We start from the raw sequence: 27,019 nt of genomic DNA on the forward strand, positions 1-27,019 counted from the left end.
AACTGGGGAACCTGGATGAAACCCACACATGCTTGGCAAGAATTTACAAATTTCTGGTCCAATTGACCACCCCAGTACTGCCAAGCAGCACTTATCCACTATCCAGTGAGCCCTTTATGACTGTATAATACCAAAACATCTAATTTACAATTAAATTCTTCCAATATTTTTAATGCTTTTCATATTAACTATTCCTTATATGTGTGAGTACCATTATTTTATTTGTTTTACTTTGCCATTATTTATCCACATTTATAAATAGTCCCAGTCACATTAAAATATTTCCCATTGTTGCATTGTTTAAAAGAGGATTGGTCATGCATAAATATTTCTAGCCAAGAACGGGTAATGAATGCATTTACAACAATTACATAAACAGTATGATTATAATTTTTAAAAATGCTGTTGATTACAAGATATTAAGTCATCATCATAGTAATTTGTGTACTATGTACTGATAGTAGAGTCTTTCACAAATCCATTTTGTTATATTGCTCAGTTGCACTGAAAATTTGCCAGTGCAACCATATGAAATATATACAGTTTTACTGATCAGAGGAGACACATTTCTTCTTAAAGACCAAACTCTAAGATACTGATGTTGCTATAGACAGTATCTGTTTCAGGTTGCACAAAATAGAGGGGCCTTTAAGAAGTAGATGAACTGGAGAATTTTCTTTTAATTTAGCTCAGCCGATTTATCAGTCACGGTTTACGCCTGTTGCCAGTAGGACCACATGGTTGCCAAGGTTACTGTGTATGCCAAAACTGCTACTAGATATATCCGGAACAGAAGAATGTCAAGGACATAGCCAACCTGCAACCACTCTCTGGCGATATCACGACATTGATCTCTCTTCTCCAAGTACTGTCTGATGGATGCAATTTCATGGAGGATGTTGTCCACCACCAAAGAATTCTCTTTTGAGGGCACAACCACCCCAACTGATCTTTCATAATCCTTAGGATATTCTGTGCTGTAATGAGCAAGTTTTGCTGTGGGATAGAAAGGTTTTTATTCTGTTAAAAAGATATGGTTTTATACAACCTATAAACCAGTGATCCCCAACCAGTAGATCGTGAGCAACATGTTGTTCTTCAACCCCTTGGATATTACTCTTACCTTGAAGCAGGTGCTTATTTTTAAATTGCAGGCTTGGAGGCAAGTTTTGGTTACTTAAAAACCAGATGTACTGCCAAACAGAGCCTCCTGTAGGCTGCCAGTCCACATAGGGGCTACCAATAGCCAATCACAACCCTTATTTGGCACCATCCAGGAACATTTTTAGTGTTGTATTGCTCCCCAACTCTTGAAAAAGGTTGGGGACCCCTGCTATAAACCAACTAATTTTTTTGTAATGTCAGTACTTTCAGAGGTTGAACGCTGTACCACCTTAATACAGACTTTTAGAGGAAAAGAATTATAGTTACATGAGAGTAAACACAGGCTGGAACAAGGGAAAGGAGTAAGATAAATGTTTTTCCTTGTCCAAAATGAATCTCCATTAAGACCCAATACAAGTGAAATTCTAACTTAAAATGCTGTGCTTTTGGGAGAGAAGCAGCTCTTTTGTAGTGTCTGTCGGCACAGCTGCAACATGTTGTGGGGAAGACCTGAAAGCCAAAGCAAAGTGCATTATATGGCTTTTTGGCTGCTTTGGCTCTAAGGTCTGCTGCTGAAATATTTACTAATTAGCCTTATATTGTGACATTAATAATATATATATTCTGTATATTGTGCATCAGTCCCTAAGCTCAGTAAGTGACAGCAGCACAGAGCACGTGCAGTGAATAAGCAGAAAAGAAGATGGAGAGCTACTGGGGCATCTTTGGAGACACAGATCTTTACTGCTAAAGGGCTGTGGTTGCCTTGGGCTGGTACAGAACCCAAAACATAATGTACGACATTTCTGCCCTACTTCTTTAGTTAGGCTTTAGTTCTCCTTTAAAAACAGTTTAACAACATTAACATAACATTGCAAACGTGTTTAAATGAGGCCTTTGATTTACTTTCATTTTCCTGAAGGAGGGTTTAAATTTAGATACAGTTGTTTATTTCTTGTTTTTTTAGATGAATAATGCAATTTTCTCAATTCTGCACAGTGTATAACAACTCCAGGATTACCCTTGTAACGGGTATGTATTTAAGTATAGTATTATTAAAAGATCAGATGTTTGCAATGCTAAGCTACACTGGGCCAATGAATACTAACATCTATTAGATTTAAGGGTTACTATACATGAGATTGCAATTTCCCTATTGCAAATAAATGACACACTTTACTATAACTATCGAAGGACCAGGCCTAGTTTTCCATCTCTCACCAGTGCTGTTGTTCTCCATCTGATGGGAAATATCTGAGCTGTGGACACGAACAGCAGCAAACTTCTTTTTGTCACGAATACAGAGTATAACGGTTATCTTCTCTAGAACCAATCTTCTCAACCATTCAGGAACATGAGGCTGAAGGTCTTGCTTATGAACCAAGCGGACTATTAGTATCGTCTCCGTCAGGCTAATTACAAGCAGAGCCATGCAGACCACAAAATATACTCCTAGCAAAAGAGGAAAAATGAGTTAATGTAGCAAGATATTGTTTAGATTAAATGTTACTATCACTACCTGTTTGCTTATACATTAAAGGAGTTGTTCCTCTTCAGGTTACCTTTTAGTATGTTATAGAATGTCCCATTCTTAGAAACATTTCTATTGGTCTTCATATTATATCTTTTGAATTATTTGCCTTTCTCTCCTAACTCTTCCCAGCTTTCAGATGGGGGTCACTGACCCCTTCAGCCAAAAGCCTATTCCACTGTAAGGCTACAGTTTTATTGTTATTGAAACTTTGCATTACTTATCCTTATATTCAGGTCCTCTCCTTTTGATTTTCCAGTCTCTTGTTCAATTCAGTGCCTGGTTGCTTCAGAGTATTGGCATGTTATGATAAATTTTAAAGGTAGAAAAATACAATTTCAGAAATTTACAAGAAATTAAATTAAAACCAACCAAAATAAATGGTCAGATTGCCCCTGAAGTGTGTAAAAGTCTGGATAGTTCTAAAAACAGATCAATTATGGAAAAGCCTTATTGGAATAGGAGATGAAAAAATTCATGTTGTTATTGTAGAGTAATATACCATCTAATATATAAGAGCCATATATAACCCGCAAAATATGCTTTTAATTGGTCTGTAGCGAAGTCATTGTTTATGATTGGAGCTTAATGTGTCACATGTTACATGACTCAACAAAGTCATGTAAAAAATATAAAAAAGTTATAAATATATTATTATTATCATCAGTAATATAATTATTATTAATAATAATAATAATAATAATAATAATAATAATCATTTATAAAATAATGCACCCCTAAGATTTGACAATGCTAGAAGTGACCAAGCAGACCTGTGAAAAACATATGGTTCTGCATTTCATCAAAGACATGCAGTGCCATGACATGCAAGAATAAATTCAGTATTTCATTTTTTTGTTTTCCAGTTCATGGTCCAGGCACATTCATTTCAGTCTTACCTATTAATGGAGTTCCTATGGCTGTGGCAGGCAATGTATCTGATACAATGATGAGGAAGACAGAGTAACCCAATAGGAGGGTAATCTTAAATGACACTCTCTCCCCACTGTCTGGAGGCAAGTAGAATCCAATGATATCCATGACCATGAGAAACATACTTGGCAAAAGCAAATTTACAGCATAGAATAGGGGTCTTCTTTTGATAACTACCTAAAATAACGAGAGGTCACAAAAAGCACTTGACTTAGCTCATCAACATTACAGACAATAAATTTAAAATGCATAGAAAATACTACACATAACAAAGCTTTAAGCACTTACATATCATGTATATTTAATAGACAAATATAACTAACTACTTTTCTCTGCTGTGAAATTCTCATGCCAAAAACATAAAACTTGTAAATGACTTTATTTTTGCTTAAGTCATATTTATTGTAACTCTTATTTACTAGGAGAGATGTGTTTCATTGGAAGAATGGTAAATGGTCTAATCTTGGCACAAGTAGCTTAAACTACATATTACTTGCCAAGGGATTCTTTGAAATTATCACTAGTTTATGATTTAAGAAATGAGGGAATTTTAAATTGAATGTTGAAAGCAGACTTTGCAACTCTTGGCAGTGTTGGTTAGCGGCTACTATGGGCACCGTTACATAAACAAAGGAATTGATTAGCAGGAGGAACATTTTGCTTTTGACTTTATTGTCCTAACATTGAGGGGCACATTTACTAAGGGTCGAAGATCGAGGGTTAATTAACCCTCGATATTCGACCGTTGAAGTAAAAACCTTCAACTTCAAATATCGAAGTCGAAGGATTTACCGCATTTACTTCCATCAAATGAAAAATCATATGATCGAACAAATTAAATCCTTTGATTTGAAGGATTTGAATACATTGATCGAACAATTTTCCTTTGATCAGAAATTGCTTGGAAAGCTTATGGGGAAGGTCCCCATAGGCTAACATTGATGCTTGGTAGGTTTTAGGTGGCGAAGTAGGTAGTCAAAGTTTTTTTTAAAGAGACAGTACTTCGACTATTGAATGGTCGAATAGTCGAAGGATTCTTAGTTCGAATCGTTCGATTCGAAGTCGAAGCCGAAGTAGTAGTCAAAGGTCGAAGTAGCCAATTAACTATGAGAAACAACTATCAAAGTTGGGACTGTTTTTTTCTGGAGAAGCTGAGCTTGCAAGGGGACATGATAACTCTTTAGAGAATATTATAGACAAATTGTGGGGGATTACTTTCCACATAGAATATAGAACAAGAGACAACCTGTTCAGACAAGAGGAACAGAAATTTGACTTGACACAGTGTAGGTTTTTCACAGTGAGGGCAGTGAGGTTGCAGAATGCCCTGCCGGGTGATGTTGTAATGGCAGATTCTATGAATGTCTAAGGCTACAGTAATCTCAAGATCTACAGTTAGTTTTATACATGTATATATTTATATATCATATATGTATATACAGTTTATATTTATATTAATAGGTCTGCATACAGTTAGGCCCATAAATCTTTGGACAGAGACCTTTTTTCTAATTTTGTTTCTGTACATGAGCCCCTGAAATTAAGGGGCACATTTACAAAGCTTGAGTGAAGGATTCGAATTAAAAAAACTTCAAATTTCGAAGTGTTTTTTGGGCTACTTCGACCATCGAATGGGCTACTTCGACCTTCGACTACTACTTCGACTTCGAATTGAACGATTCGAACTAAAAATCGTTCGACTATTCGACCATTCGATAGTCGAAGTGCTGTCTCTTTAAGAAAAACTTCGACCCCCTACTTCGGCAGCTAAAAGCTACCGAAGTCAATGTTAGCCTATGGGGAAGGTCCCCATAGGCTTGCCTGTGATTTTTTGATCGAAGGATATTCCATCGATCGTTGTATTAAAATCCTTCGAATCGTTCGATTCGAAGGATTTAATCGTTCGATCGCAGGATTTGCGCTAAATCGTTCGACTTCGATATTCGAAGTCGAACGATTTTAGTTCCTAGTCGAATATCGAGGGTTAATTAACCCTCGATATTCGACCCTTCTTACATCTGCCCCTAAATGATTGTGTTAAAAAAAAAGGCTTTAGTTTCTCACATTTTTATGCAATCTTTTTGTTTAACCCACTGATTTAAAGCTGAAAGTCTGCAGTTCAACTGCATCTGAGTTGTTTCATTTAAAATTCATTGTGGTAATGTACAGAACCAAAATTAGAAAAAAGTTGTCTCTGTCCAAAGATTTATGGACCTAACTGTACATGTATGTGTTTGTATTATTTGCCTGGGGATCATTTGGACTGAACTTGATGGACAACTGTTTTTTCTGCAGCCCAAATTAACAATGTAACTCTGGTTTACATGTTATCACCAACAGTCATATAGCCTGGACTTTCAGAACTGCAAACAAATAAATCATTTTAATCCTTTATAGGTATGACTTCTCTGCTGCAGTACATCCCATTGATACTCAGTTTATAAAGAAGTTCATGTCTAAAAAGATTTGATAATCCCCATATATACTGTGTATCTGTATCTAACTTACATGGAATTTCATCTCTGCAAAACTATCTTCATTTTCCACAAATTTTCTGTACTGGGACAATACACTGAGCAGTTCCCACTCTCCCTTGTTCATGAAGACACTCTTGTCCTCTTTTACTGCTTCTGGTGTTCTCCAAAGTGATACGTTGATGTCCTTTACTAGATAGCAGAAGTAGAAGAACTGTTAATCTTTCTGTTTCTGGAAAGTCTTATAAAATAACACACTTGGGGGCAGATTTATAAAAGGTCAAGGTGAATTTTCAAAGTTAAAAACTTCAAGCTATTTTTTGTGTACTTCGACTAGGGAATAGTCCAAATTCGATCTGAATTTGAAGAAAACTTTGAAATTCTAAATTTATCATTTACTGTCTCTTTAATACTTCGACTTCTACCATTCGCCATCTAAAACCTGCCAAAGTGCTGTTTAAGCCTATGGGGGACCTCCTAGCACCTATTTGGAGTCAATTAGTGGACTTTGAAAAATCAAAGTTTTTTGGGGGGAAAACTTTGAATCGAATTCGATTGAATGCGCTATTCCTTCGATCGTACGATTAGAATTGGGCCGATACGGACCTCTTTGACCGAAAAAAACTTTGAATTCACTTCGGTTGGTCTTTTTGAAATCTTTTTTTTGGATTTTAAAGTTTTTTCAATTTGAAAATTCTACCCTTGATAAATATGCCCCGTACAGATGAATTAAATGCCCCTTAAATGGACAGAGAAAATCTATCTATCTATCTATCTATCTCTATGTATACCTTCCTTTATAGTACCCTGTCAATTAAAAAATAACCAACATTAAGGGGCATATTTATCAAGGGTCGAATTTCAAACTGAAAAAACCTTCGAAATTCTAATTCAAAAAGACCAACCAAAATGAAGTTGAAGTTTTTTTTTGGTCGAACAGGTCAGTTTTTGATCGAGCAGGTCCAAATTCGACCAAATTCGAATCGTACAAATCGCAAGGAATAGCGCATTCGATTGAATTTGATTCAAAGTTTTCCCCAAAGTTTTCAGAGTCCACCATTCTCCAATTCGGCAGGTTTTAGATGGCGAATAGTCAAATTTTTAAAGAGACAGTACATGAAAAATTTCGATATTCGAATTTTTGACATATTTTCAAATTTGAATCGAATTTTGACTATTCCCTAGTCGAAGTACACAAAAATAGCTCAAAATTCGAATTTTTTTCATTCGAAAATTCACCTCGACCTTTGAGAAATCTGCCCCTAACAGTAAAGCTTATTTTCCATTTAATTCCCTTAGAAACTGTAAGGGTTGCCACAGTGACTGTCATATCCAAAGTAAGCAGTACAGCATTTCGAAAGATAAAAAGTACCTACGGTATAATTTTTGTAAAAAAAAACATGCATAAACAAGGCACATTTCTCAGTGTTTTTCCAGGAACTCTTAACATCATAATATTTTTAATTGTGAAGCTATTACATACTTGTGTGCAGCCAGCTTGTGAAAGTGAGAGAGCAATTCTGTACATCAAAAGGGAAGTTGTAGATATTAAGGCTGCAGGCTGTCACTACTTGGATGGGCTTGTAGTTTTGTACTCTTCCTTCATGGTTCACATAAACGTAGGGGATATCTGGGGATTTTCCTACATCCACACTATAGAGAAGGAGATCAAATCAACAAAGGAAAATTTATTGGATGAAGTATGCATCTACTGTATGAATCCATTCTGCATTCCCCTATATTGCTTTCAAATCACAAATATATATATTCATATGGTCTGTCCGTTATATAGACAACATTTTGACTTAAGACGACCTGCATGTTGCAATGATTTCATATAAAAGGCACAATGAACATACTGCAAACCTCTTCTTATAAACATGGATTTAGTTCAATTATAAAGATTTTCTAAAATGCTTTGAAGTTTTAACAAAACGAGAATAGTAATTCAAACCCATCGCCAGGCTTAATACATGTTCCCTAGTTTAAGACACTTTTAATTGGTTTTCCTGAAAAAAGCTGCAGTTTGTTATTTCAGCTTATTTATTGCTAAAGGGCCTTGTAATCTACCAGTGAGATTTTAATGATAGAAGTAATGGCAGGCCACAAGTTAATCTCATTGCTGTGTTTTTTTAAAAAGCTGCAACGGCTCCTTGAGTGAAGCTCCTGAGAGTTAATGAGAATTCATGAATTAGAGGTTTATCACCATGGACAACATCACAGTTAAAATGGTACATAGAAATGCTATCATAAATTACTCTTTTTAAACTGCCTAGTATGATAAAAATCCCAAGTGGCAGACATTTATTTCAGATCTCAGTAAAAGGTGACAATATTTGGTCATACAGCTTAGCCACTGTTGACCTTGGTGCCCCGTCATTTGGGTCACAAAAAGCTTTACAGAGGCGAATCCTTTGCAAAGGTTTGATAAAATAAATTCTTAAACTAAACCTATAGTTTGTATTTACTAAATTATACACAGGTTCTGAACATTGGGGGCCTTATTTATCAAAATCTGAATCTTTTCTGAGTATTTTATTAAAAAAAGTCAAACTAGAATCCATGATTTGACCTTATTTATTATTGAAAAAAAGCACAATATAATCGGATAAGGGAAAAACTCGATAAAATCGAAAAATGCGAATCATATGATTTTTTTGGATTTTTTTCCTGAATTGCTAGATTTCACGATTTTTACCGAAATGGGCTAATCTGCTAATTCCAGCACAGACCTCATAAACTTCCAAATAGGATAGGGACCTCTCCCACTGACAACCTCGGCAGGTCTGAGATGGCGGATTTTCAAATTCCGAATTTTTGCAGCATTGATCTTAAAGAAATCCCAAAAAATGTCAGGTTTTTTTCCACTATAAATTCAGAGCTTTTGGCATTCTGACTTTAAAAAATAACCCCCTTGGTGTCCAACATATTTTTATATCTTTTTTTATGATTTATATATATCATATGTGTAATGGTCTAAATCTGTAAAGGGATTTTAGCTGCAAAATATTTGGCTGCATATAGGTAACTGATTAGGGGTACCCAGTACAGCAGAATGCATACACATTAAAGGGGTTGTTCACCTTCCAAACAGTTTTTTCAATTCAGTTGTTTTTAGATTGTTCCCCAGAAATAAAGACTTTTTCCAATTACTTTCCATTATTTATTTTTTATTGTTTTTCCAAAATCTAAGTTTAAAGTTGAATGTTCGTGTCTCTGGTGTTTGATTCTGGCAGCTCAGTAATTCAGGTGCAGACTCTGAAATGTTACATTTTTGCAACATTGAGTTGATACATTTCTCAGCAGCATCTCTGGAGTATTAGCAACTATTGTATCAAGTCTAACAGCTGCCTTTAATGAAACCCAGAGATTCTGCTCAGCAGGGACAAAGATAAGAAATGTATCAACTAAATGTATCAATTAAGAACAGTTTACAGGGTCGGCGACCCCCCCTCCCAGAGCTGCTTCAGAAGGAGAGAAATAACAATTTACACTTCAATATTCGAAAAACCGTCACATATAGAAAATAGAAAGTCATTGGAAAAAGTCATTATTTCTGGTGATCTATCTGAAACCAACTGGTTGTTTGAAGGTGAACAACCCCTTTAACATAAGCAAAGCACTTTCAGTTTTAAACTAGAATAAGCTGACATTGTAAATCTTCTGTCAGAAAAAAAACATTTTATACAACTATTAAATAAGGGCTGCAGTGTCTGGCAAATATTTCATATGTGTATTTAGAGGGTTCTAAAATCAGTCTCAAAAATAAACCTGCTCAAAATATGATTGTGACTGTTGAATGCTTTTAAACTGTTAAAAAATAGGTGGACCTTGGTTGCTTTACTTTGTGATTCCTCATGATCAAGCACGTCCATTGAGATTCTCATTTTTACACCCTGACTTTCAGCACCTTGGACAGCAGATCTTTTTCTGTAGCCCAATATAGGTTTGCAAAAGTAGAATTTTGGACAGACACAGAGCAGTGACTTTTCTTGCCTATGAGCTATATACTGTTTAAAATGCATCATATTGACAATGCATATTGTAATAGTCCTTATATAATTTGCATTTAGGTGTAAAAAGTCATAACTAGACAAAACAAATATAATACATCTCATAGTTGTAGATATATTTTTCATATCCAAATTATTTCTGATATCCAAATTATTGCTGAAATATACATATATATCTACTGACTTACATACCTCTGCTTTCAATTGCATAACTAAATAATAATCTGAGAATTATTTTCTCTTAAAAAATAAACATTAACCTACTATAAATGGAGAGGCAGTGGCAGCGACAACTGGCTAATTACGTAAACATGTGCATGTGCAACAGACACAGAGGAATACTGAAGCTAAACTGTAAAACAGCATTTGACAATGTTACTTACAACTCATTAATAAGTATATCTGGTACCCAGATCTTCTCTGTTGGAATAGAAATTTGGGAGACATTTTCAAACTCTTTAGGATCCCAGGTAAGAAATTCATCCACCCAAAACTACAAAGAAATAGCAAAGAATTCCGACACATTAGAGTAAACTTCATAAACACAGGAAGGAGGTTGGTCATATAGGGGTTTTCTTGGATAGAAATCTAAAGAATGTGTTATGAAATATTTTTATACAGAAACTCTCTGTTGCTGTGTTGCCGCAGGTCTCTGCAGTACTACATTAAGACAATGCTGGCCTATGCCTCCTGATGTTGCAGCCTGCACTTTGTTCTATATATTTTTAGCAAGCTTGAGGTACAGACTGCAGTGGAGGAAGAAGTGCTACCTGGATGAGCACTATAGGGCATACTATTGCAAAACCTAAAATTTCTGCCAAAGATATTCTCATTGTTAAAGTGACAGTAACTGGTAAGAGTTGTAGTCCTCCACCAACTAAGGTATCTATAGTACAAAGAAATGACTATGATGCTTTAAATACAAATGAAAGCACTCATTCAATCCTATTTTTCTAAAAAAAAAATATATCACAAAACCCTTTTGGCACAGAAACAAATTTTGATTTTAACGAATAGGGCAATTTGTGCTTTTTAAAAATGAACTCATTATATTTCTAAGTGCCTAGACATGGGTCCATATTTGTTGTCTGTTAGCAATCGTAGCAAAATCATTACTTTTCTGGAATTATATCAGATTTTTGAGTTGACCAGATTGGGCAGCAAATTCATTTGCGTGTGCACCTCGTATCTGCACTGCCTGGAGCCCCATGTGATCCAATTGTCTGGCAAAGAGATGAACATTTGGATCAGCCTGAATTGGCCCACTGCATGGTTGGCCAGAAAAAAAGCGAAGTAAACCAAAGATAAGCTTGGACATGTAACAGATCTATAGTGTACGTCTGGCCAGTTTTTAGTTAACCAAAACGTGATTGCAATAAAGATTGTACTGGCAGGATATAGATGGGAATTTAATCATCCATATTTAAACACAAAGAAAGTCGATTCGTTGTCTTATTATAACTTGTTTATACAGTATCTGGTAAAAGTATGTGACTGTTATTGTTACATCTGAACATTACATTTTCTATTTATATTCTGAATACATACCTGTCTGTACCAAATGTAGGTTGTTAGCACTTGGTTCTTTTCATCCTGGGAATGAATGAATAAATAGAACTCTTATTTATAGAGGAAGATAGTACAAGCAATAAAAGTCCACTGGCATACAAGATATTGCAAACTGAGCACTTGTTATAACTTCTTATATTCTTTATTTCAACAAGTGCACAAGTTTTATTCAGATTTCTCAAATGTAAAAATTCTTACAAATGTAACTGTATAATAATGGGCATAACATAGCGTCTATCAATCATCATCATTGGTCAAATGAATTGGGTGGAGTGTAATAATTGGCCCATAAATGTATTTACACACAGAATACATCAGAATAATAATAACAATAATATTATATCACAGATAATTCCTTATTAAGGCTACTGTGCCACATTATTCTCCGGTGACTGATTTTAAATTGACTGTTTCTGGTTGATCCATAACAATTTTTGGTTTTTGTTTAATATTTTTAATAATTTAATACAAACTGGATAATAAATTGAACCAATATGTATCAGATTGGCAGAGAAAAAGCTGAATTATCAGGAAGAAATTACTTTGTTTAATTCCCATAGCCTTCTAGCCTTCAAGAATAGTCTTTCGCTTGATCCAGGATAAATAATTCATTAATGTATTGTATCTTTAGAACTTGCTGGCTAAATTAATTGGCAACTAAAAAATTAAATCAAAATAAAATCCAGTAGGAAACATGAAGGATTTCCTAAATGAGCTTTAATAAATCTACCCCATGCCCTTTGCACTTATATAAATGTCCATACTGTTTTGCCCTTTATAATTTGCATGGTTAAATTTTAATGCCATCAATATGACTACAAAAGTTAAAAAACAGTTACATTTTTTTTCAATTGAAAGTGTTGGGTTTTAAATGTAAATGGTTTGTGTTTCATCACAACTGAGTTTTTTTTTTTGTCTTATTTCATTTTTTTTCTACATCACTGACATTTGTTATTTAAAGCATACTCTGAATGCGCAGGTCCCATTAACACAAGCAACCAGGTAGTGGTTTTATATAAAAGAACAATAAAAAACGTAGACTTCAGAATTAACCATTTTTTTGGAATTTTCCCCCAGCTCATGCTTAAATGACAGGGGAAGGTAAGAGCAGCTTTTTTGTTAGTAGAAATCTAAGGACGTGGAAGAATATGTAAGTTAATTAAGTCATCTCATGTACTTTCCCGCTCAGTGTCTTGGCCATTAACAGTCAGAATGAGAAGGAGTTTAAATAGTGTCTAAAGAACAATAAAAGAATTGGTTAAATAAAATATGGAATGGTAATTAAATTCTCCCTTATTGAGCCAAATTATTAATGGAATAAAATACAGTATGAGTCAAGAACTCAAAGTTTTGGTAGTTTTATATGTTTTTTAAGATAATAATTGCTTGCAAGTGCTCTAAACGCTATACATCTTATTCAGATTGCAATGCTAGAAAGCTCTATGCTTAAAAGCTTCACCACTTACCACTCCAAGAATTGCATATACCATGACATCTATATAAACGGTAGTGGTCTGTCTCCAATCTTGCACTGGTCTCACCCCCTTTTTATAACCCTCCATCAGGTGGTCAGACAGCTGTAAAAGGGCTGATTTTGGACTTTTGTTCACATCAGCTGTAAAAAAAAAAAAAAGAATGATTACTTTATGCACCATAACTTATCCCGTTCTATTGCTACTATCCATGTAACAAAATACTAACCACTTTCCTTAATACATTGTGTTTAGTGAAATTCTAAATTCAATGACTAACCCATTTCACTGGCAAAGTCACTGCTTGTCCCTAGTTGCTGAGGGTCTTAACTCCGGTATATGTAAGGATTTTGGACAGAGATATCTCCTACATGTAAGTAGCTGCCTATTGAAAAACATTACTCTCCTATAATCTATAGAAGTCCGTTCATCCATTGCTTCCAATAAAACACAGCAGTCATATATTAAGTTGTTTATTTATATATATGATATATATATCAGTCTGCTTCACCTACTTTTTCTGGTAAGAAAATGATTCTCAAACATGGAACCCAGAAATGACCAACAGTATAGTCCAAAGACTAAGATTTTCTATTACCATATACCTGTGTTAGGTTGTGAATTGATTGGTTGTTTTTTTCCCCAATTATGACAGATTTTGGGTTTCTGTCTCTCATACTATGGCTACATTTCCTTCAGATATTTTGTACTTTTTGAATCTGTTACTACATTTATTTTTATTTACAGTATATATTAACTGTAGAATTTACACCCAGTATATAGGTAAATCAGCCATGCATGTGCTGAAAGATTTATGCGCTAACAGGACTGCCACACAAAAAAACAGAAATGAATTTATCAGCCATCGACTCACCGTAACAGGGTATAAGCAGGGACAGGATCAGAACACCATGTTGGATCGAGTAATGCGTTGGGAACATTTTCCTTAGATCTTCAAAAAATGTATTCAATTATGAAGCTCTCCAAATCTATGTTAGTGTGTCTCCAGGGTAATCTATGTTGTGAGATCTTCCTTCTGTTATCCTTCAGAAACATGTAACATCTTTATTCAGACTTCAAAACGTTTTTGGAAACCTTCCATTACATTCGTAGATATTATACGTCCAATTAGTGGAATCCTGTACAATATAATAGTGACTAGGATTTCTATTTAGTGTTCTCGTAGACGGGACTATTGCTCACTGCCTGCCCTACTTACAGTACTTGAATAACTCTTCAAAGATTCAAATACACACAATGGTCTCTTGGTTCTTTTTTCATCCTTCACCCGAAAATGTATAAATGTATTAACATTAGCTCCTTAACTGCACTGTGTATACATCTCAAAAGTAATATGGAATATGTTTCTTCTAGCAGATATATTTCTTCAGACTTTTTTATGGCTGGTCTAGTACACTTTTTTTGTTCCTTCTCTTTATGCTTTGTTGCCTGCCGCCAACATGTGCATATACTCACACATTTCAATTCTCTCCAGCCAACAGTTCAACAGTTTCATTTGTACTTATCTTACCCAGCCTACTGCTGTGCTGTGAGCTCCTCTCAGCTGATGTGCAGTAACTTTCCTTGATGGTTCAGTCTGACTGTAGCCGCCGGCAGCTTCTCCCTTCTCTAAGTGAAGTCACCTTGTAATCTAAGAAGTCATATAGAGCCTATTGCCCTATCCTGCTCTCACCCATTATCATTGTCATGTCCAATTGATGCTAATCATTCAGACAAATGCTTTCGCATAGAGCAATTAGATACCTGAGATCCTATTAACTCATCATCTGCTAGGGGATGTTTAGACAGATGTGCTACATTTTTACTCACAATTCCATCCATTGTCTTTAAAAATAGCTAAATAAGAAGAGTTGGACTGCACAATAGTTGCTTCTTGATTGCATAAGTATAAAGTAATTGTATATAACTAAACCGGCCATGTTAGAGAGATATAGGGATAGAATACTATTTACCAAGTGGTAACCAGCCATTCAAGGGTTAAAGGGGGAGTGTCTGAGCACAAGTTTAGACTGCCTCTCACATAGTCCTCTTTTCAAATACCAGACACACAGGCACAAGGTTTTTATAACAGCCTATGTAATTTCATTATGCATACTCATTTTATCATTTGTAAACCACATATACTTTATCAGTCCTTTTATGCATTTTCAATTGCTTGACTAGCATCTGTAAAATTACTACATGTAGTAGCTTATAAAAGCCTTTTTACCATCATGAAACTTTTTTTCCATCAATGCCCTTGTTTAGCATGCCATTGTGTTCTGTAATCCCAAGATTTTTACATAACCATTCCTTTTGTTATCCAGTGTTTGGATGGATCCCCTTAGTTCATAAACAAGGGTACAGATATGAAAAACTGGGTGGTAATTCTGCTATAGTGTCAGGCATATATGGGTCAATGATATGTTACATGCTCACTGGCCTTCAAGATGACCATCACCTATGCATTGCCACCCCCATAGGAAAACCAGCCCCACAATTTGGGAATCAAGTAAAATGCAAAGGTATGGATAGATGCAAAGGAGCCTTATGTGGCAAAAGCTGCAAACTGCAGACAATCAGTAGGTTGCATTTACTGGTTGTCAGGATTCAATGAGTTACTAGTCCTGGACAACATTTCTCTGAATTACTGCATTATGTGGAGGATCTTAGTATAAAACAAATACAAGCTCACGGCACCTGATTAACTGTAAGAGGAATATTTACAAAGCTGTGTAATGTTTTTTATGCCCAAACATCAGTGCAAAGACTGGTGTAAATGCTGTACTTATAATGGACAGGCATAATGCATTCCAAAGTGCTTCATGCGGTACCATTTATTGTTTATACAAAAATAACCCTGACAATTTGGCCATTATTTTACAATCGGACAAATTCAAGGGTCAAAGAATTTCTAGCATAGTAAATGGTGTCAAATGCTGTGTGCAAAGTGGAAGTGAATGGTGATGCTTTATGTATTTTTTGCACACACCTATTAATATGCTCCTAGGTGTGTAAAGCATTTTATGCCTAAAGCAACATTGTCAAAAGTGGTGTTAGAATACATGGCATATTCATTACATTAAAAAAATTGCTTGAGTTTAAAAGAAATTTTTGTTTGTTTATCAAAATTAAAATAGATAGATCTCCCTTGAATTATAACCTATTGAAGTCATACATACATAAACCAATATAGGGACATTTGCTGTTTTCTCATTTGCTATTGTTTAAAGGGATACTGTCATGGGAAAAAAATGTTTTTCAAAATAAATCAGTTAATAGTGGTGCTCCAGCAGAATTCTGCACTGAAATCCATTTCTCAAAAGAGCAAACAGATTTTTTTTATATTCAATTTTGAAGTCTGACATGGGGCTAGACATTTTTTCAATTTCCCAGCTGCCCTAAGTCATGTGACTTGTGCTCTGATAAACTTCAATCACTCTTTACTGCTGTACTGCAAGTTGGAGTGATATCACCCCCTCCCTTTTTCCCCCTTGCAGCCAAACAAAAGAACAATGGGAAGGTAACCAGATAGCAGCTCCCTAACACAAGATAACAGCTGCCTGGTAGATCTAAGAACAACACTCAATAGTAAAAACCCATGTCCCACTGAGACACATTCAGTTACATTGAGAAGGAAAAACAGCAGCCTGCCAGAAAGCATTTCTCTCCTAAAGTGCAGGCACAAGTCACATGACCAGGGGCAGCTGGGAAATTGACAAGATTTCAAAATTGAATATAAAAAAATCTGTTTGCTCTTTTGAGAAATGGATTTCAGTGCAGAATTCTGCTGGATTAGCACTATTAACTGATGCGTTTTGAAAAAAACATGTTTTCCGATGACAGGATCCCTTTAAGTACCAGTACAGGTGCAATTAGGAGATGATAAAACCTCATCTTCCATAAAGTACTGACTTATTCCACGTTTTTGCATGCTAAACACTGAAGGTACATTGAGGTTTGATTGTTAAGGTCAATTCCTAATATCAAATTTTGCCATTTTGGATTTTTACTGAAAATACTGTATTCTCGATAAGCAGCCTTAGAACGCAAACAATTGTCCTGTGACCACAAAGTGGAATTACAGCACATTAATATGATAGTAATGACAAAAAAGAGCAGCCAGGGAGCCACATAAGCTACATTCTGTAAGTTTATACCCCTGGTTTGTATAAACTGTGACTTAAAATTACCTGCTACAAATTCACCTAAAAAGTTTAGATTATTTAAATATGTAACATGTGAACATGTCTAGGATAACTGAAATTCAAAATTACGCATGCACTATTCCAGTAAAAAATCATCCCATGAATGTACAGAAAGGGGTCCAGGATCAGACTTGCAGCCCAGGAGCTGCATTAAGAAGCCATAAAGAGTGACTTTATTCTGGGCCTGTGGGGGCTGTTTAGATCTGAAGTAATCTACTTGGTCTCACCATGAAACACTGCAAGCAAACCTCACTACTAAACCCTTGGTGCTGCTATCTGTGAAGTCCTACCCTTATGCTTACACATTTGTGACATATATATATGTATTCACAGGACCCAGTGCACCACTTACTCACTTGGAAGCACCAAATGGGCTTTTCATTAGCCAAATTCAATAAACTTGGGACGGCTCAGGAAGTGAGTCTTCTTTCCAGCTAAGTGGCTCAATCTAATTAGAGAGTGATTTTCAGCTTTGATAGCGCTGACACCAATTCCACACATAAAATCAAGATTATGCATGACCGTCAGACGCATGAATCTGTCCTACTACAAATATACACAGATCTAATATCGGGCACCTTCCCCTTTGAAGACACCAATATTTATTTGTTCATATGTTTCTGATATTTAAACTAAATTATTGATGTTTGTACCATTAAAGGTATTATTGAGAGATCCAGATTAATCAGCCAAACTATAAGGATCAAAACCTTTATTATGAGTCCCTAGGACAAATGTTGTATGGCTATGCAATCTTGTATAAAAAAAACTCTAATCCCTTCCCTTATGAAAGTAAGTTTTGAGTAGTGTAGTTCTTAAAAAATTCCAATATAAATCAGTGTAATCTTTTTGATGTCTAGAGGTCAAGCACATTTATCTGATGCTGGTAGCAGTTATTTAGATCCCTGATGCAATGTAAAGTATAGATAGTGAGTTATATGCTCTTCTAATGCCAACGATCATGCAATTGCCACACGCTGGGCAACTTACCTGGTATTTTGGGAGGTAATGTGAATATGTAAGGGAATGCTTACACAATGTAGGTATTTGAGCTTTGCTTATGGGTGAAATGGAGTTGATTAATTGGCATGCCCTAGGAGAACCCCCCAGCCATCTGACTCTATTTAAGCACAAGACATTATGTCAGACGAAACAGCAATGATGATCATACCAACACCAGTTACAAACAATGGTCTGTGGCGTGTTAATGGCCCTTAACTGTGATTAGTTCAGAAAAGGACTGGAGATGCAGACATCTAACTCCTGAGATGTTAACCATCTTCTGATGTATTTCACACATTTTGAATAATGAATAAACTACCCTTTAAAAGCATGTTTTTCATAATTAAAGTCCATAATGTTTCCAGCATATGCCCATTTTAATTCAGACACAAATACAAAGAGTTCTTTGTGATGTAAAGTCCGGATTTAATACACAGAAATCAAAAAAGATCCAAAGTAGGACTCTGCCATTTCCCATAGAGCTCTATTCTTGATTCTCTTGATTCTCTAGATCTCATTTTTCTTTTGCAAGACAGTACTTTGTTGTTGCTACTATTCTTATTATTATTATTATGAACATATTTTTAAAGCACCCACAGATTCTTCAACATATACACCCAATAAATTGGTTTATATATTGAACATACAGGCAATAAAAAACATAACCAGTGGGTAAAGCGGATGATAACTAACAAAGCATGAATCCATAATGATGGCAAAACCATCTTGTATATTTAATATTTAAATATTTTCCGCTACATACAATTAATACACTCCCATGGCTGTTTTGCAGGTCACAGCTTTTTCAAACACATTTAAAAAGTCATATTTTATTGTACTGTAATTCCATACAGACCTGATACTTTTCAGCATTTTCCTACTGACTGGCAGGATTTTCCTGACCCCCACCGCTACTCAATGGGACTAAGAAAATGAACCTTAAAGTATCCAGGGATTAGGATAGGTTTTTTTTTCTGTTTTGTGTCTGGCTAATAATGAACCAAGGCACAAGTATCAAATTCTCCCTGAATTCAATTTCTGTAATGGGATTTCATTCTAGTAACTTGCTGATCTATAATTGTGTTTCTGGGAAACAGATTTTATAAACGAATGCTATGAAACCAAACAAGAGAGCAGAGAAGAGCACAGAGAACAAGAGCATCTAAGAATTGTAGGGATGAGAAAGTTAATCACTGCTATGTTTGGAAATTATTTACTAAATAGCGATTTTATCAAAATACCATAGTTGATTATAAAAAAAAGGAATGCAATTATTGATTATGGGGCACATTTACCTAGGGTCGAATATCGAGGGTTAATTAACTCTCGATATTCGACTGCTGAATTCAAATCCTTCGACTTCGAATATCGAAGTCGAAGGATTTATCACTATTCCTACGATCGAATGAACGGATTTTAATCCATCGATCGAAGGATATTCCTTCAATCAGAAAATTGTTAGGAAGCCTATGGGGACCTTCTCCATACATTAACATTGGCCTCGGTAGGTTTTAGGTGGTGAACTAGGGGGTCGAAGAATTTTTTAAAGAGACAGTACTTCGACTATCGAATGGTTGAATAGTCGAATGATTTTTAGTTCGAATCGTTCAATTCGAAGGTTGTAATCGAAGGTCAAAGTAGCCCATTCGATGGTCAAAGTAGCCAAAAAAAACATTCGAAATTCGAACTATTTTTCCTCTATTCCTTCACTCGAGCTAAGTAAATGGGCCCCTAAATGTATGCGCAAAGTGCTTGTAGACTATACTATATCCTTTTATGTTTTCCCTCTACAACAGAATAGCTTTACTCTTACAAGGAATTGTAAAGGGAACTGGGACACGTAATATGGTTGCTCAGCAGTAGGATAATACAGCCATATTGGAACAGGGCTAGGCCAGATTTCATGGACACACAGGGTCCCCATGTCTGTGCCCTGCCCCTAATTTACTATATCCCTATCCAATTTTCATTTCTGTAAAATGTTCATGATAAACCGTCTGGCTCTGACTAAGAAGTTCTTAGAGGAGCATAAATACCTCTATATATCAAATTCTTCAAGTAATTACACACAAAAATAAAGGGAAGGTGTGCAAACTTTCTTTATTAAACAGGGACCTGGTTCCATGAGCAAATGGTAAAGAGGTTTATGAAGAGAGCACAAAACCAAGTACCTACACCATATCTCTCTATGAGAACTGTATTGCACGTAACTATACAATATACACTGGGTTACAGAAATGGAAAGGTTGATCTGGGAAGGTAATGTTCCCTCCAAAAAAACACTTGATTTGTCTAATCAACCTCTGATGTAATTGCACTAAAGCTATGGTATGGGATCTGTTAACCGAGAAACCTGTTATCCAGAAAGCTTACGGAAAGTCAGTCTCCGATACACTCCATAATATCCAAATAATCCAAATTTCTTAAAATTATTACTCCTTTCTTTGTAATGATTTAATAGTACATTGTACTTGATCCAAACTAAGATATAATTAATCTTTATTGCAAGCAAAATCAGCCTATCGGGTTTATTCAATGTTTACATGATTTTCTAGTAGACTTATAGGTATAAAGATCCAAATTACACGAAAGAGCCATTTTACAGAAAACCCCAGGTCCCAAGCATTCTGGATAACAGGTCACATACCTGTACTATAAAACTTTAATATCCAATGATCCATCTGTAAGACAATACCCCACAGTCATTGGGATATCTGGATTCCCCCCACTCACCTCATGGGTTATTTTGTGTGTTGCAAAATTGCATTGATATCTACCAGATATTTAGCAGCTTGGCATGCGCATGGTCACTTTAGTATGGAGCTTATGTTTAAATTTTGCCTTCACCTTTATTCATAGTATAAATATCCAATAGCGCACTTTTTATTCCATCTATTTCAATACCATGGTTCCCCAATGTCTTAGTTAACTACTTGTCCTTCTGCAACAATCTGCTACTAATACTAATTCATAATACTAGCTCTTTCCCTGCTAGCTTGGTTGGTAAATACTTAATCCAAGAATGTTTAAAGTAGTAGTAAACACCGCATGTTAAACAGGAGCTTTGCTTCATATTGAAAATGTTTTATACCTGTTCTTTAAGTGAAATAAAAAACAATGCCTTGTAATGTTTATATTATAAAGAGCTAATGACAAGCTAACGGCTAGAAAAAATTCTTCATATTTATCCAGACTATTTTTTGGACTCTGTATACACGTGAAACTGAAACTGTAGCATGCAGTTTGCCATTTCGGGTTCATATAAGCAAAAGTTGTGCAAAAATGTTTTCTTACACTTGAATTGGGTATATGTGCACAAGTACCTTTTTTAATTGCCTTTAAGTTCAAGCAAAATAGCACCAATGCCAAGCTTGTAAATGAGTTCTGCATATTATGTTATTCTTTTACCTACTAATATGTTTTTGGAGCAAGAGGGATAAAGCAAAAGAAAAACTCTACTCAGGTGCTCTGGACATACTCCCTATCATCGCACAACCTTTGCACAGACACAGTAGTGCTAAACACAATAAGATACATAATTACAAAGACACTGCAATTTAGCAGTTCCACAGGCCAACTATGCAGAGCAATATGCCCTCAGCTGCTCACAATGGATTTCCCAGCATATTTTTTTCTACAATTAGTCTATGTTAGATGTTGGCTTTATATTTCCTATATTCAGATTTTATTAAATTTAGTCTCATGTATTAAGGGTCATTGGCTGGGCCAGACTTTATGCTGGTTGATAATCTAATGTGTATATAAAACCAAAAGACTTGACTGCATCTTTCTTTTGCACTTTGCTCCTTTCCCACCATTGTAAATAATTCTCTGATTTATTCTGTATTGCCCAAGTTTTGGAGCTGGATCCTAGGTCCAGAGTTAGAGCAAAGCTAATCCCTGTTTAAAATGTTTGGAAACCCTGACAACATAACATCGTTGTCTTAACAAAAGCCATGTTGATTTAAAGGTATTTTCCTCCGTGACTCATGTATTATTCTGTAATTGACAACATTCGGTATGGATCTGCATTGCTGCATTGTCTGGAAATGTACAGGATAAATAATGTCCAACAATAAGCACTGCATGACAATACAATAATTCCATTTAGTACAGTAGAGAATGTGTCCCAAGAGTTTTCTGTATCAAATGCAACCAAGGTGCTGTTAGACAGAACTGGCACCTGATTGTCTGCCTTGCTATATTAAAGTAAGAATCATAATAGAGATCTTTAGCTTTATCAAGCGATGTGTCAGTGAAAGGAAATATAATTCCAAGCAACTTTCAAAATATTTCTCTGTCCCTTTTTGTTTCCGACTCTGTACAGTAGCAGGAGCCACAGGTCTTAAATAAAGCATTCAAAGCACTGTGATATTGGCTTCTGCTAAACTGTTTCAAGAATCAGAAAGTGACAACAAAACACCTACCTAACTGGTAATACATGTATTAATTTATGTTAATGTACTGTTGCTTAGAAGGATATTTTCTTTAGTTATGCAAAAAACATTGAACTTATTGGACCAGTCTAAAGTTTCAGCTTGTCAATAGCAGCAATGATCCAGGACTTTAAACTTGTCACAGGGGGTCACCATCTTGGAAAGTGTCTGTGACACTCACATGCTCAGTGGGCTCTCAGCAGCTGTTGAGAAGCTAAGCTTAGGGGTCGTCGCAAATTATCAAGAAGAAAATTAAGTTGACCTGTATTATAAGCTGATGCTACAGGGCTGATTATTACATTTGATTCTAGTTGCACTGTTTTCTGTGCTGCCATGCAGTAATTATCTGTATTAATTACTAATCAACCTTATATTGTGTCATTTATTTTCTATGCTTACTGTACATTTTGAATCGGTCCCTAAGCTCAGTAAGTGACAGCAGCACAGAGCATGTGCAGTGAATCAGAAGAAAAGAAGATGGGGAGCTACTGGGGCATCTTTGGAGACACAGGTCTTCTTCACTAAAGGGCTGTGGTTGCCTTGGGCTGGTACAGAAGCCCAAAACACAGTGTACAACATTTCTGACCTACTTCTTTAGTTAAGCTTTAGTTCTCCTTTAATGTTATGTTTTGAAACGGTATGTTTAAGATTAATTTGGTGCAATTACTTGGAGGTAGCTCCAGGGTTCCCCAGTGTCAATAGGCCCACTAGTGCACAATTCAATAATGTAGACTGATTGGTTACAATGGTGCTTAGTACAATTAAACAGAAGTGCAAGGAGTATGTCTGAACACAAATGCCTTCAAAGTGGACCTGTCACCTACACATAAAAAGCTGTACAATGAAAGTCCTTTGCAAATTAAACATGAAACACATTTTTTTTTCATTAAACATCCATCCTTGTTATAAAGGTATTTAAATATTTGAGCTGTCAATCAAATATTACTGATGAAGCGCCCAATAGCGTGAAATGTGTCAGGAGGGTGTGGCTAACACAAGGTAAGCAGACCGGGGGGGAGACACTGTGCCTAAAATAATCATATATTATTAAAACTTTGGACTCATCTGCCAGCTTCCCAGAGTAATAGTAATAGAGTAATAGTGTTCGCTTGAGCCAACACAATGGGTGTCATTTATTAGGTGCAGGTTGAGGGTGGAAAAAAATGGCACAATCCACAATGTTTTTGCACTGCATGTAGATGAGCTGCTCCAGGTCTCTATGCTTTAAAATGTAGTGCAGAGACATGCATTCCCCCAATGAATCCAAAGATATGGGGGTTGCGGACACCGCCAGCTGGTATCAGTAAATGTGAACCGGAACGTATTAAAACAAATCCATCTTTATTAGACAATTTAAAAATAGCGGGCAGGGGAAAGGAGAACAGGCTTGACGCGTTTCGTGACGTCTAGGTCACTTCATCAAAACCTTGAAGGCCCCCTGCTGGATCCTCACAGAAATAACACCCATAATTAAGAACATTGAGAACATATGTTAAAAGTCACGTAACAGGTACACTCTGTATTCAAATAATGGTAAACATATAAAGATAAGCATATTTAACAGCAACAACGTATGTACTGCAAGGTCATTATAATATGATGTAAACATGGTTATATAAATGTTAATAAGAATGTTAATAAGAATACTTATTTATAAGAATAATTATAGGGATATCAAGTCGAGGAGTGCAAGCAGCACCAAAATTATGAAATTGGAAGAACCATACAAAATTATACAAAATTATACAAAAATATATAATTTTAATTTTAATTTTAATTTTATAAAGGCCCAAAAATCATCAAATATTTGGAAAAATCAAAACATCACAGAAAGACGGGAAAAAGGCAGCTAAAGAGTAAAATACGCTGAAAGAGAAACTTTGAAAAGGGTAATAAACTAGCAGTCAATGAAACAAGTCAGTTCCCATTCTCTATTTAGCCCATGTGGGGTCACCGTATTTAGCTTAAAGATCCAGTAGGCTTCTTTCCTAAGGAGGGAATTGTCAATTTCCCCCCTGCGTATATTTGCTACTACCCTATCAATTACCTGAACTGTAATGCATGCTTTACTGTCATGTCTATCAATCAAATGTTTGGAAACCGCAGAACTGCAATCTCCACGTGTGACGCTACTCAAATGTTCCGATACTCGCTTCCTAAGGGGACGGGTAGTCTTGCCTACATACTGCAGACCGCACTGACAGGTAATAAGATATACAATATTGCACGTACCGCAGTTTGCGTAAAAATTGATATTATGACTCCTCCGATCCAATCTACCACAAAAAGTTTTTGAGGGTTTCATATACCGGCATGTGCCGCAACGACTGGCACCACACCTGTAGCACCCTTTAAATGTTAGCCAATGTGTAGGCCCGGGGGACTCGGACTCTGAAAAGAGGCTAGGGGACAAAATCGACCCCAGACAGGGACCCCTTTTAAAAGCAAAACTGGGTTGAGAAGGTAACGAATCCCTTAATCTGGGATCCTGGCCCAAGATATTCCAATATTTCTGTATAATGCCCCGTAGTTGGGCACTGTTGCGGGAGTAAGAGGTGATAATCCTAGGACATTCATTTCGATTACGACCTTGGCATCTAGAGTTCCTGTTTGAACCCAAATGAGTTGCCTTCTTGGGTTGAGAGGCCAATAAATCACTCCGACTCGTGCCCACAGCTCTATCATAGGCTGATTTGACATCCCAGAAATCATAACCCCGTTGGATAAACCTATCCCATAGGAGCATAGCTTGTTCATTAAAGGAGTCCCAAGTGGTACAGATCCTGCGTAAACGCAGGAACTGGCCCACTGGGACGCCACGTAATACACTTTTGGGGTGACAGCTGGCCGCATGTAACAAAGTGTTGCGGGTTATCGGTTTCCGGTACAAATCAGTGAGTATTGTATCACCTTCAACATAGAACTTGATATCTAGGTAGGACATGGTGGTGGGATTACATTCACTAGTAAACGATATCCCCCATTCAGAGTCATTGCAATATCTAACAAATTCACTTACAGTTGTCTCATCCCCCCTCCATATCAAAATCAAATCGTCGATAAACCTAAAAAAAGAAACAATGTGGCACCGAAATGGATTCTGTTCTCCATAGACGAAACAACGCTCCCAAAACCCCATAAACAAATTGGCATATGAGGGCGCAAATCGCGCCCCCATAGCCGCTCCTCTCTTTTGAAGAAAAAATGCCCCATTAAACATAAAGTAATTTGAGGTGAGGAGATATTGCAATGCTCGTAATAGGAAATCATTCTGAACCTCTGGGTATAATTTCACGTGTGACAACCAAAACTGAATGGCAGATAATCCGCGTGTGTGTTCAATTGAGGAGTAAAGTGAAGTGACGTCCATAGTGACCCACAAGTAAGAGGGGTCCCACCGTATCTGTTGAATTTTATTGATGCAGTCTGTACTGTCCCGAAGATAGCTTGGTAGGCCAAAAACCATAGGTAAAAGAAGACTATCAACATATTCAGAAAGATGCTCATTCAAGGAGCCTATACCAGAGACAATGGGTCTACCCTGGACATTCACAAGAGTCTTGTGAACCTTAGGCAGCCAATGGAAGATAGGTATACGGGGGGAATCACATTTAAGATAATCAAATTCCTTGTCACTCAAGATACAATCATATTTGGCTCCCTCCAATAACTTTTTAAATTGTCTAATAAAGATGGATTTGTTTTAATACGTTCCGGTTCACATTTACTGATACCAGCTGGCGGTGTCCGCAACCCCCATATCTTTGGATTGTTGTTTGCGGCGGCCAGAGCGGACCCAGCGGTTACATCTACCAGGCTGTCTGTGCATGCTCACCTCTCCAAGTTTGGATCGCTCTCGTTTGAATTCCCCCAATGAATACAGAGCTGGCAACATTGGGGCAAATTTATTAAAGGGTGAAGTGGCCGTCAAAAAATGTGCCAGAATTCCTATCCGCAGGGACATTGTCAATTTACTAACAGGCATAGAGGACAATTCCCTGCCCGGCTTGGCCCGGCTCTGGGTGTGGTGAAGCAAATTCGCCCTTTAGTGAATTTGCCCCATTGTGAGGGAATCATGTGGGTGTGCCCCCTCCCATCCCCTACCTATACACTTGTGCCTCTTAATGCTTCCCCCCCCCTTTTCTTGAGTCTGGATAAAGGCAAAGGAACTTAACACATCATATGTGAATATAAAAATGAAATATGTAGAAAGTGAATGTTCTGTCCAAATTCTTTAAATACAGGCTGTATCTACAAATGGTAAATATTTCTCTATT

General features: G+C 36.3%; 1 protein-coding gene and 1 pseudogene across 1 annotated transcript; both read right to left on the reverse strand.

Moving 5' to 3' along the window:
- Positions 1-553: 553 nt before the first annotated feature.
- Positions 554-13,380, reverse strand: LOC108697235 (5-hydroxytryptamine receptor 3A). The gene is made up of 9 exons (XM_041570630.1): positions 13,377-13,380; positions 13,091-13,239; positions 11,604-11,648; positions 10,439-10,548; positions 7,526-7,695; positions 6,077-6,234; positions 3,535-3,745; positions 2,326-2,556; positions 554-996 (listed from the first exon to the last, which is right to left on the reverse strand). Exons 1-9 carry the CDS (start codon positions 13,378-13,380, stop codon positions 713-715), a joined length of 1,362 nt encoding a protein of 453 aa, XP_041426564.1. The 3' UTR covers positions 554-712.
- A 12,388-nt stretch (positions 13,381-25,768) lies between these two features.
- LOC108697237 overlaps positions 25,769-27,019 on the reverse strand; it is a 28,878-nt pseudogene continuing 27,627 nt past the window's right edge.

This window comes from Xenopus laevis, chromosome 7S (genome assembly GCF_017654675.1).
Source record: "Xenopus laevis strain J_2021 chromosome 7S, Xenopus_laevis_v10.1, whole genome shotgun sequence".
NCBI classification, from domain to species: Eukaryota; Metazoa; Chordata; class Amphibia; order Anura; family Pipidae; genus Xenopus; species Xenopus laevis.